The 13031-nt window shown below is 38.3% G+C and overlaps 1 protein-coding gene across 14 annotated transcripts in view; it reads left to right on the top strand.

The window, feature by feature from the left end:
• Window positions 1-13031, top strand: part of PHLDB1 (pleckstrin homology like domain family B member 1) — a 196293-nt gene that overhangs the window by 35416 nt on the left and 147846 nt on the right. For all 14 annotated transcript variants that reach the window (XM_073602503.1, XM_073602494.1, XM_073602502.1 and 11 more), the window contains exon 2: window positions 9151-9258. In XM_073602503.1, coding sequence (XP_073458604.1) covers window positions 9214-9258 — 45 coding nt within the window. In that variant the 5' untranslated portion in view covers window positions 9151-9213. The remainder of the gene's footprint in view (window positions 1-9150; window positions 9259-13031) is intronic.

Below are 13031 nucleotides of genomic sequence, written 5' to 3'. Positions count from 1 at the left end.
TAAGTCATTTAATCTGTTACCATGGCAATAGGACAGAGTCATTGAAGTTTGACAGGAACTGTTGTTTTATTCAAGGATGCCAAAGTTTTTCAAATTTTGGAATTTGATTTTGATCGATGGCTACCATCTTAGCATGGGACATTGTATTATTCATTCTGTGAATTGTTTCTGCTAGTACCAATGTAGGAGATTTCCATGCCTTGGCCACTGTTTGTTTTGCAGCCGTTATTAGTTGGATCATAAGTTTGAATTGAGAGAGTGTTAACCATTCCGGTTTTAGATTAAGTAAAGTTAAATATGGATCTGGTTGTATTATTTTTTTAAATATTTTAGATGCAATCACAAAGACTTCCTTCCAGAAGGTTTGGATTACTGGGCACCTCTACCATATGTGTAAATATGTGCCTATTTCTGGGCATCCTCGAAAACAAAGAGCTGAGGTATTAGGTGAATATTTTGCCACTCTAGCGGGTACAAGGTGAAGATGACTTAGATGTGAGCAATATGTTAGACCAGTCCGTGTCTTCTAAAGTTCGTCCCAGGTCCTCCTCCCACCTCTGAACGTAAGAGGGTCTATTAAGATTTGCTACTCCATATAATTGATTATAAAGTGATGAAATTGTACCTTTAGCAAATGGATCTTTTGTACAAATTGATTCAAAAATGGATAATTGGGATAATGGTGTATCCCTCTTTAGGAATGGTGTATAGAAATTTTTGATTTGGAGATATCTAAATATCTCAGAGTTTGGTAGATCATATTTTTCTCTAAGCGATGGGAATGAAAGGAATGATTTAGATGCTATGAAGTCATTTAGTGTCTGAATGCCTGATGTTGTCCAAGCTTTAAAAGAATTTGGGTAGATCCATGCCGGATAAAAGGCCGGATTTCTGATAAAAGAAAGGAGAGGATTGTGTGGAGATTGTAACTGATATTTGGTTTTTAGTTTATCCCAGAGAGATAAGAAGTGTTTAGTTATGGGATTATGAATTTTAAAGCGGTCTTTAGGATCAAGCCATAATAAATTTGATATTAATGGAGGGTCATTTTCTGAAGCCTCTATAAATACCCATAATGGGATTTCCTGTTTTGCATGGTATTTGGACAGACTGGCAAAGTGTGCTGCTCTGTAGTAGTTAGTAAAATTAGGGTATCCCAGGCCTCCTTTATTTTTGGGAAGATGTAGTGTGTGTATAGGTATACGTGGTTTAGAAGAGCCCCATATAAACGAAGTTGCTCTTTTTTGTACTATTCTCAAAAAATAGGAAGGAATTGGAATAGGGAGGACGCTGAATAGATAAAGCAATTTGGGTAGAATAGTCATTTTGATTGCATTAATCTTCCCTATCCAGGATAAAGGAAGTTGCGACCATTGTTTTATTAGATTTGTGATCTGTCTTAATACAGGAGGATAATTGGTTGAGAATAAGTCAGAATGAGATGCTGTTAAATGAATTCCAAGATATGGGATTGATTTTTCTGCCCATGTGAATGGGAGTGCAGCCCTAGCCGGGATCAATTCCATGTTTGTGAGTGAAATATTAAGCACTAGGCATTTCTTAGGATTAATCATAAGGCCGGATAGGGCTGCAAATCCATCAAGAGCTGGTATTAAGTTAGGACCAGAGACCTGTGGTGATGATAGAAAAAGTAATATATCGTCTGCAAATATACATAATTTGTGTGTAATACCTCCTACTTCAATGCCAGTTATAGTTTGGTTTGTTCTGATGTATTGGGCCATGGGTTCGAGTATAAGGGCAAATAATAAGGGAGATAATGGGCAACCCTGTCAAGTACCTCTTTCGATATTAAAGGCTTCAGATTTGTATCCAGCATATTTTATATAGGCTTTGGGTTTATTATATAATGCTTTGATCCATGTTAAAAAGTGGGGTCCAAAACCCCATTTTTGTAATGAATATTGCATATATTGCCAGGATACTGTGTCAAATGCCCTCTTAATATCGAGAGATAGAAAACATAAAGGGATTTTCCGTTTTTTAGCAATATGTGCCAATAACACTGCCCTGCTTATATTATCGCCTGCTTGTCTATTTGACATGAAGCCTACTTGATCTCTATGTATTAATTTTCCTATAATGCTATTGAGGCCTTTTGCTATTATTTTTGCTAATAATTTAATATCGAGGTTTAACAGAGAGATAGGCCGATAATACACACAGGAAGTATCATCAGAAAGGGGTTTTGGGATCATACAAACAATTGCCATTAGTGTTTCTTGCCGAAAAGAATGTCCATCTAGAAGTTTGTTAAAAGTTTCAGTGAGAATGGGAGAGAGTATTTCTGAGAATGTTTTATAGTATAAAGCCGAGTAGCCGTCTGGGCCTGGTCTTTTGTTAAGTTTTAGGTCTTTTATGGCGTTAGCAACTTCATCTATAGTTATAGGCTCATCCAAACTGTTTTTTTGATTCTGAGATAACTCAGGTAAGGTTATTTTTGAGAAGAAGGATTCAGCCTCTGTAGGATTAAATTCATTGTTTGTCTTGTATAAAGTTGCGAGATGTGAGTGAAATTTATGGACTATTTTAACTGGATTACAAGTGTAAACATTTTTTGATAATTTCAAACGTATTGGTTTGAAAGATTTGTTAGTTGAATTTAATGCCCGAGCCAAATATGTACCTGGTTTGTTTGTATTCATGTAGAAATTGTGTTTGGAGCGTTTGAGGGATTTATCAACTGACTCAGTGAGAAATAGATCGTATTCCAATCTAGATTTTTGCAGATGAGATTTTGTACTCTGAGATGGATTATCTTGAAATGATTTGTAGGCTGCATTAAAATTGAGTTCTAGTTTTTTTGCTAGATTTTTGCGTTCCCGTTTAAATAGTGCCATTTGTCTTTGTATTGTACCACGCAAGACAGGCTTATGAGCTTCCCACAGTGTTATTGGGGAGATGTCTGTTGTATTATTAATTGATATGTATTCCTTTAAAGCTTGTTCAATGGCCATCTGATGTAGGTGGGTGTTTGAGCATTATGTCCGGTAAGTACCACGTTGGGTCATGCGCTTTTGGTATGGCTGAGGCTATAGTAGTGTATACTGCATTATGGTCAGACCACGGAATCGGAATTATATCTGATGCAATAATTTCTGGTATCATTCCTATTGTTAGAAAAATATGATCTATTCTGGTGAAGGTTTGATGAGGGTGCGAGAAATAAGTGAATTTCTTTTTCATTGGGTTACTTTCTCTCCACGAATCTACCAGATTGTATTTGGAAAGAAGTTGAGAAAAAGGTAATCTAGAGGTTATTTTGGATGGTGTAAAAGGTGATTTATCTAGAAATGGGAGGAGGACCTGGTTCGAATCCCCACACATTATCACTGTTCCTATTTTGTGTGTATTAATCACTTGTAATATATGTGAGAGGAATGGTGTAGGTTGTTTGTTAGGAGCGTAGTAGGAAATCACCGTGATTGCTGTATCCATTATATAACCCATGAGTATCAGGTATCTACCTTCTGGGTCTTTAATTTCTGATGATAAGGTGAATGGTGTGGATCGGTGAAATGCAATTAGAGTTCCCCTTTGCTTGGTACAGGCAGAAGCCGTGTAAATTTGTTGATAAAAAGGAGAAATATATTTTGGAGTAGAATCTTTGGTGAAGTGTGTTTCTTGGAGGCATACTATGTGAGCCTTCTTGTTATGGAAAGTACGGAAGGCTTTGGTCCTTTTTTGAGGGACATTTATTCCCTGAACATTCAGGGAAAGTATATTCAGTGGTGCCATGGCAATAGATCAAATAGTTTTGACTTACTTTTTGTTATGCAGAGCTGACTGCGCAGATCAACCTGTGTGGACTGAAGAGGTGAATTCTGGAGTAAAGAGTGAACAAAAAACATATGAGATTAGATGATACATTGTATAAATTATTTTTTGCAAGTAATCACAATTTACCCGTGAAAGAGAATAAATATCTCTCTCAGGGGAATAAGTGCCTTCGTCACACTCCCACATAATATGGTTGGGAGAATGAGGAGGGCTAATGGGGGTACACGGATCTTCCGCTTACAGGAGAGAAGTGCTATGTCAAAAGACATCAAAATGATGTTTCATTAATTGGAGTGCAGAATATAGTTTTTGTTGAAATCATTTATTCCAGGGTGGTTGTATATGGTTAGTCTTGCCCTAGGCTAAATAATTCAGTTAGAAAGGTACTATTAATAACTTTGGTATTGATGAAGATAGTTTGAATTATTTTGGGATTTTAACCCTTTTAGAGTAAACAATTACATATTTTATTCATATGTAACTGTTTAGATATGTTAACTCATAAAATTGAGGTTGTATTGCTTCAGATTAGAATAAACAAAAACATAATTCTAGGAACTAGTTAGGTAATAATATATTTGTTTTAAGAAAAGAAAGAAAAAGCTTCCATTACTTCTGGGTTATTGAACATATTTGTCCTAAAAAGTAATAAATCTATTGTTATTACCTGATAATATATAACTGAACAAGAATTTCCTTATTTCACTTATATATTCTAAGGCTATATGAATCAGAAGTAATAAGAAATATAACTGGAATGTAACATGATCCCACACAGTGTGTGACTATCAGAATGCAGTTACATTCAGTTATAAATATAGGTTTTTTATAGAGAACCATCTCTTAGTATAATAAATGAAGAGATATCAGGAATTAGGATGTCAGTCCATTGAATCTTCTTGGTCCATGGATGATGTGGCATAACGGCCTCTTTTGTGAGAATGATGATTCCCATTTTGTTCTGAAATTTTCTGGGTGCTGCCTGAAGGTGAAGATGATGCCATTCTTCTGCGTGTGGGAGTGTTGCTGCTTGTGGGTTCTGTCAGATTTAATTTTAAAAGGGTTTGTTGTAGTTCATATGCTGATCTGCTTCTGTAAATTGTACCTTGGTAGTTAAATCTGACTGAAAAGGGGAAGCCCCATTGATACATAATGTTGTGGCGTTGCAGTTCCATTAGTTGGGGTTTCATGGATCGTCTTTTAGTAATAGTAAGTTGGGATAGGTCAGCAAAAATTTGATAATTGTGTCCTTGAAAATTAAGTTCCTTTTTTTCTCTTGCAGCAATTAGTATTTGTTCTTTCGTTCTGTAATAATGACATTTTGTGATTATATCACGTGGGGGTCCATCTTTCTTTTTGGCTGTGAGGGCTCTGTGTACTCTGTCCAGTTCTAAACGTTCAATAGGGATATCTGGCTTTAGTTCTTGTAATAGAGCAGTAATAGTAGATTGCAGGTCTGTCACAGTTTCAGGTATTCCCCTTATGCGCAAGTTTGAACGTCTGGCTCTATTTTCGTAATCTTCAAGCTTAGTTTGAAGTATTAAATTCTCTTTTTTTAATTGTTCCAATTCTGTTATATTTTCTTGGGTTGTAATTTCAATTTCATCCATTTTTATTTCTAAGGCTGCGGTGCGGTTTACCAGCTCTCTTATTTCTTTGGTTAGGCTTTTTGTTATTTGGTCTGAGGTTTGTTTTAAAGCCTTATGAAGCATCTTTTCAAATTGTAATAATATTACTGGGGATGCTGAGGAGTCTTGTGGAGAAGTTTGTGAGAGGATTTGTTCTGTATCTGACTCAAATGGAGAGTCTTGCTGTGACATTTTCTGTCTGTGAGAGCGCCCTGATGCTGTATATTGTGAGGTGACTGGAACTGCTTCAGCTGCAGTGAGTGCCTGTGAGCTCTTTGTGAGGTGATTTTTATTTCTGCCACGGTTTCCTCCCAGTACCATATTTCCTGCCCAAACTTTCACAGTTTGTTCCCTGGGGAAAAAAGGTTCAAATGGATACCTTTTGAGCCTGCAGGCTCCGCTTTGTCCTTCTCTTCTCTCCTCAGCGGTGTGGAGCTCTAACAATGCATGTCTGCTCCGCTAGGCTCCGCCTTCTGCCCCCCCGGGTAATTGATTTTTTTATATTATTTTTTATGTCATTTACAGTATTATTGGTATTACTACTGTATTCTACAGGTGATTAAGCATTAACCCAGCATGGGAGAACCTCTAAACTCTTCATCATTATAACCTTTGTGTTTTATGTTTATGTTGTTAGTATGTATACGGTTAATGAATTTTAAACTTATCCCATTTTCAGTTGGACAGATTACGGTATTTAAAATATAACTAAAGGCAAAACTTTTTTTTTTATCTAAGATGGAGAGGAGAGGGATTAGAACCTGTCATGTTTTTATTGCTGTCTGTGATCTGTTTAGGTATAGTACTGTGCGAATGTTTTAGGCAGGTGAGAAGAAATGCTGTGAAGTTAGAATGCTTTAAATATATATATACCGGCATACCTCCCAACTTTTTGAGATGGGAATGAGGGACACCTATCAGCAAAAGTATGCAGTCATAGGACACACCCCCTGCCATGCCCCCTTAAAGGAGAATTGTACAAAAAAAAAACAAGATTGGTTAAACCCACAAGTGCTTTTTTTACCACTTCTATTCCTTTATATAGGCTTTTGGAATTCACAAATGCTGCAATTTAGAAATCAGATGAAAGGTTTAGCACTGGAAAACACTTTTTGATAGATAAAAAGTGCATTGTAAAAACATCTATATAAATCAGACCAAAATGAGGGACAAATGAGGAGGAATGAGGGACAGAGGGACATTGCTCCAAATCAGGGACAGTCCCTAGAAATCAGGGACAGTTGGGAGCTATGTATACCGGCATATTAATTGTTTATTTTTATTAATTCACAAAATGGGAAGTGAGTGAACAGAAGAAACATCTAAATCAAATCAATATTTGCTGTGACCTACCTTTGGCTTCAAACCAGCATCGATTCTTACACTTGCACACTTTGTACACTTGCACAAAGTCAGGGATTTTGTAGGATTAGATTCAGTTGTATGGTCAACCAATTATACCAAGCAGGTGATAATTATAAATTTTATATGTAGGTTGAAACACATCATTAACACGTCATTAACAAACAAAAACAGCTGTGTGGGAGGCTTAAAACTGGGTGAGGAATAGCCAAACTCTGATACTTAAGGTGGGGATGTGGAAGACAGTTTCATGTCAAAGGTCATACACCATGGCAAGACTGAGCACAGTAACAAAGCACAAGGTAGTTATACTGCATCTGCAAGGTCTCTCTCAGGCAAACATTTCAAAGCAGCCTGGGGTTTCATCAAGATGTGCTGTTCATGCTCTTTTGAAGAAGAAAAAGAAATGGGCAATGCTGAGGATTGTAGATGCAGTGGTCAGCCAAGGAAACTTAATACAACAGATGAAATACACATCATGCTTACTTCCCTTCAACATCAGAAGATGTCCAGGATTGCCATCAGCACAGAACTGGCAGAAACCAGTGGGACCCAGGTACACCAATCTACTGTCTGGAGAAGTCTGACCAGAAGTAATCTTCATGGAAGATTAGCAGCCAAAAAGCCATACCTCTGATGTGGAAACAAGGCTAAGTGACTTAACTATGGAACAAAGGAACTGGGTTGCAGAAAAATGGCAGCAAGTACTTTGGATTGATGAGTCAACATTTGAAATATTTGGCTGTAGCAAGAGGCAGTTTGTTCGCCGAAGGGCTGGAGAGCGGTACATTAATAAGTGTCTGCAGGCAACAGTGAAGCATGGTGGAGGTTCCTTTCAAATTTGGGGCTACATTTCTGCAAATGGAGTTGGAGAATTGGTCAGGATCAATGGTGTCCTCAATGCTGAGAAATACAGGCAGATACTTATACATCATGCCATACCATCAGGGAGGCGTGTGATCGGCCCAAAATGTATTCTGCATCAGGACAACAACCCCAAACATACAGCCAATGTCATTAAGAACTATCTTCAGTGTAAAGAAGAACAAGGAGTCCTGGAAGTGATGGTTTGGCCCCCACAGAGCCCTGATCTCAACATCATTGAGTCTGTCTGGGATTACATGACAAGACAGAAGGATTTGAGACAGCCTACATCCGCAGAAGATCTGTGCTTACTAGTTCTCCAAAATGTTTGGAACAACCTACCTGCTGAATTCCTTCAAAACTGTGTGCAAGTGTACCTAGAAGAATTAATGCTGTTGTAAAGGCAAAGGGTGGTCACGCCAAATATTATTATTATTATTATTATTATTATTATTATTATACAGGATTTATATAGCGCCAACAGTTTGCGCAGCGCTTTACAACATGGGGGCAGACAGTACTCTTACAATAAAAATCAATACAGGAGGGATCAGAGGGCCCTGCTCAAATATTGATTTGATTTGGATCTCTCTTCTGTTTTCTTCTGTTCATTTACTTTCTATTTTGTTAATTGATAAAAATAAACTATTAACACTTCTATTTCTGAAAGCATTCTTAATTTACAGCATTTTTTTACACCACAATAGATAGGAAATCTTCCAGTGGGGACACTAGTGAGGGATGCCCTCACTTTGAATGGATTTCCTCTCACTTCCTGTTTTTCTCCCCAATGGGACACAAATAACAAAAACAAAACTGACAAGAGTTATAAGCTTTAAAAAAATGATTGCAGGCGCACATCCTCCAAGTAGGTCCACATTAGCCACACTGTAGATGTGCTTAAAAAACAGTGACAAAAAAGTGCTCTTTATGTCAAACAAAATGTGAAAAAAGACTGTGCGATATCTTTCAAAAATTTGACTTAAAGGATAAGTTCACCTTTTTTAAAAAAAAAGTAATAAATGCACATCTTTTTGCAGGTAAAAAAAATGTGCATTTGTTATTTTTTTTTTACTTGGAACCTGCAAAGCATTGCACCAGTGATCAGCAGATAGTGGGTGCCATGCGTGGCAACCGCATTGCATTGGTAATTGTATCATGCAATACAATGTGGGCACTGTGTTTGTGGCCTGCATTTGGGATGTTAACTTTGCACTGACCCCCACAGCAGATTGCAAGGGCAGTGTGAATGGAATGCAGTGTGGGAAGCCACACTGGAATGCATCTTTCCCACACTCATTCTAGTGTGAATGGGTATTGAACAAGAAGTTTGTGCTGCGACTTGTCTTTGTTTTACTTATATGGATTGTGGGATTTCTGGACTGACCCCTGTTGTGGGCACTATGATTTGTACAGGCGTCCTTTCTACCTTAAAATACAGTAAATAAAACTACAAGGTATGTGACATTTATATTATATCTGTTTGCATTGTCAGGATAATTTGGAAGCAGATTCCCTTCCCAAGACAGAAGTGGAAGAAGAATTGAAAGCATCGAACATGGAGATGGCAAGTCCCTGTCGGAAAGCTCACACTGTCTTGCAGGTAATACATACTGTGGCAGGGAACTTTCTCAGGTGGTAAGGCACCATACAATGCAGTCTCTTTATGGACTACTCATCACATCCTTATTTTCAAGTGTCCAGACAAAACAAAACAACTCCATGTCAGCATGATGCAAAGTAAAAAATCCCGCTTACTTTAGAAATTGTCAGAGTCCAGGCCATAGATTTTTTGCTCAGCCTCAACCAGTCCCAGTCTGGTGGGGAATCCTTAAACTGGTTGTAAACATCAGAACAAAGCACATGCTTTCATACTGTGTACTTGTCTCTCGCCAAAACACTGAGTGTGATTTCTCTCTGCTGCCTCTTTCCTCTGTTATCTGCATAAGTCATTTCTGACAGCTTTTCCCAACTCCAAGAGATAATTAGTGATGAGAGGAGGAGAGCTCCAGCACACAGTCTGTGGTTGACAGCCACAGCTGTGCATGTTCTATGTGTATACTGAGGGGGCTTTGTCCCTTCCCTCCAATCAGGGCTCAGAGCTATCCTCATTGAGCTCTGCAGAAACAGACATCCGATCCCCACCCCCTGCTTTTCAGAACTGAGAGATGCTGTGTAAAATGTGTGTTGTAAAAGGCTGTAGAGGAGAGGAGGCTGCAGATAAACAGGTACAACTAATGTAGGAGGATTTGTTTCACCTGAGGCCAGTCACTTCACTGGGTATATGTAAGTGTTTAAACCACTTTAAAGTGGAACTTCACCCAAAAGGATGCTCTCCATTCTGAAAGCAATGGGGATAAGGGGGGCTGAATGAGTACACAGGAGCCCAATTACAGAAGGAGGTGGTTAGGAAGGGCAGCGGGGCAGCGTGCAAAGGAACTGATCCCCTCTGTTTTTCTACTTCATCCACTGAAAGGCTGCAGGAGGAAAATGGAGAGGATTGGCTCCTCTATACAGTATACCGCTCTCGCCTCCCCTCCTATCCAGGGTACAGGGGGTCTCACGGGCCCCCTGGAGCATGAGGCCAGGTCACAATTGCAACCTCTTTATGTACACCTCTGTGTGTTATCAGATTTCTAATTTTCATTAGGGTTTATTTAGTAACTCAAAGAGCAATGTACAAAGTATATATACACCATCAAAAAAACACAGAGGTTGTCAGCGCACTTGTCTATTGGAGAATGCTAATAAGGGATACACTTTACCTTATATCATTTAAAACTAAGCAATACAAAACCCTTCTCAATTAGCACCCCCACAAAATTATCATTCATGTATAGAATATCCAGTCTCTCCTTCAAATCAGATGTATGCTCTCCAATTATTCTAGACCTTGCTTAACAGTTTATCTGTTTCTGTATATCCAACATCTGCAACTTTCCCACTGTTTTTTTTTAAGCTGTTTATTTTTTAATTTTCAAACCTGAAACATGAAATTACAGATATCAATAAGAGCGTATGTATAATTCAGAGTACAAAAATGTGAATACCCAAATAAGGTAACCATTGGTAAAGAAAAAGGCTATGCAGAGCCCAGATAAGGTAATTGTTGTATACAAAAATTGTTGCATAGCGAATAAAAGAACAAAACAACATGAAGATAAAACAAAAAGCACCACCAACACACAACACTCAAACCAGCGCCACTCTCTCCCTCCCTTTCTCTGATAATGAGACAGTTGCCCATTATGAATCATTGGCAATAAAAGTTACATAATAGAGGAAGACATTTGTGATGCAGTAACATTCCCCCAGAAAGAAGCTGAGATATCAAGCCATCGCTGCCAGATTTTATAGCACTTTTTAGGGCAGGCCCGTACTTGATAAATCAACTTAAATTTAGATATTTCCCCATTCACAATTTGGTAGAACTACTGCACTGATGGCGTGGCAGCACTCCTCCAATTTAACAAAATAACCTCTTACAGGCATAGAAAAACAACAATTGAAGTAAAGTACGTGCATGGGTATGTGGGATGAGGTAGTTAAGAATCATCACAGTCCCACTTCTGGAGTTTGTGGAACTGGAAGTTGCATAGTAGTTTCCAGAAAAGAAAAGAAATGCCAAAAGGTATACAAAATAGGGCAGGTCCAAAACATGTAAAAGATCTGCATGCCCAAGGTCACAACATGGGCAAGAGAATTTGGAGGCAATCCCAATACGTGTCCACTGTTCTTTTAATTATATATTTAAATCTTTGCTACCTCCAAGTCCCTCATAGGAATGTGACATTATTAGTTCATGCTCCATGAACACCATCCACTTCCCCCCTTTCGACAAGAGGTACCGACTGAAGGTGCGGTAGAGACATTGATCATGTCCAAATATTTAGATGCTCCTCACCTCTATGGTGCACCCATCTAGTCCCCCACTGCTGCCAGCAGAGTCATGGTGCTGAAGAGGGAGAACAGTGATCTTGTAGCTGTGAATATACGTGACGTACTCCTCTAGGTTCAATGTCAGCACAGTGCTTAGTCCCAGTAAGGAAAGAGTTTGGGGACTTTTGTCTCCAATATCCATCTGTTTTACACAGGGGAGACATCTGGAGTCTATTTAGACATTGGTGTGTCCACAAAGTGGACCTGCCTCCATCTGCATGGGCTAATTTAGAGAACATCACATTCCAATGCTGTTACCACCTGTTACAAATGCAGCAAGGGTGGTGAAATCTCCCCAGTGTGGACATAGTAAAACTTAACTTAGGTTCTAATACTTCTCTTCTCTACTCTATTCAAAAAAAAGAAAAAGAAAAAAAAAACCTGTTGGCTAAAGATAAATGTGTTTTATGTAGACATCTCGAGAGTACCTAACCACCAAGCCCAGCATTAATCATCTCCATAGAACCCCATGCAATAGTGTGGATGTAGAGAGTGTAACTGATCCTAAGTAAATGGTAAGCAGATTTCCTGGACTAGAAGAAAACAACATCAAATCTTCATTGGTGTATTAACTTACATTTTTATAGTTATGCTTTTAATTTGATCAAATAAGAGAAAATATACAGGTTAAAACTTCAGCTGTGGTATAACAAAGATGTTAGTGCCTCACATGTCATCAGTAGCATTTACCTTCCACTTTTTGTGACTGGATATAGTAAGTTTTGGTTAATTTTCCAATGTCCTGTGCTTCAGTGGTGCCCAGGTAGGACTGCTTATCCTCTGTAAATAGTGCAGGTAAAATACCTTTTAATAAATAAAATGAAAAAAATTCACTTACAATATAATGACTTGAATAAAGTATAATACTAGGAAAAGCCTTTCTCATAGAATACAAGCTCCAATTTTCAGTTGCTTGACTGACTCTCACTAGGAAGATGGCAGATGGAGGGATGTAGCAAAGATGGAAGCTCAGGTGGGCACTGGGTGAAACTTATTAAAAAGGCCATTATGGGAGTACTCTCATTGCCAGGGTATAAGCTCTGTCCCCCCTTTACAGTTGACACTCCAGGACAAGTTGCAGAGCCTTTTTCCTACTTTTCATGTAATGTCTACCCCAGAACTTCCATCGTTGCTACATTCATCCTTCTGCTGGCTGCCTAGTGGAAGTGTGTCTAGTAACTAAAGATGTGACCTGGCATTGTATGGAAAAGGCTTTTCCTTGTTTTATGCCCTAATCAAGTCATTCTACTGCTTGTTTATGAAAAGGCGTTTCACCTGCACTAGTCAGTACACTCTGTTCTGCTTTTCTACATAAAACATTTTGTTTATAGTGATTCACTATGTTATTATGGGGGTGGAAAGGAGTAATTTGCCTCACAACTCCTTAAAGCATTTGGCTAGATGTCTTATCAATTACAAGCTTACGTCACTTTATTT

The sequence above is a fragment of the Aquarana catesbeiana genome, linkage group LG10 (genome assembly GCF_042186555.1).
Source record: "Aquarana catesbeiana isolate 2022-GZ linkage group LG10, ASM4218655v1, whole genome shotgun sequence".
In the NCBI taxonomy this organism is placed as follows: Eukaryota; Metazoa; Chordata; class Amphibia; order Anura; family Ranidae; genus Aquarana; species Aquarana catesbeiana.
This window is presented reverse-complemented; position numbering and strand designations above follow the sequence as displayed.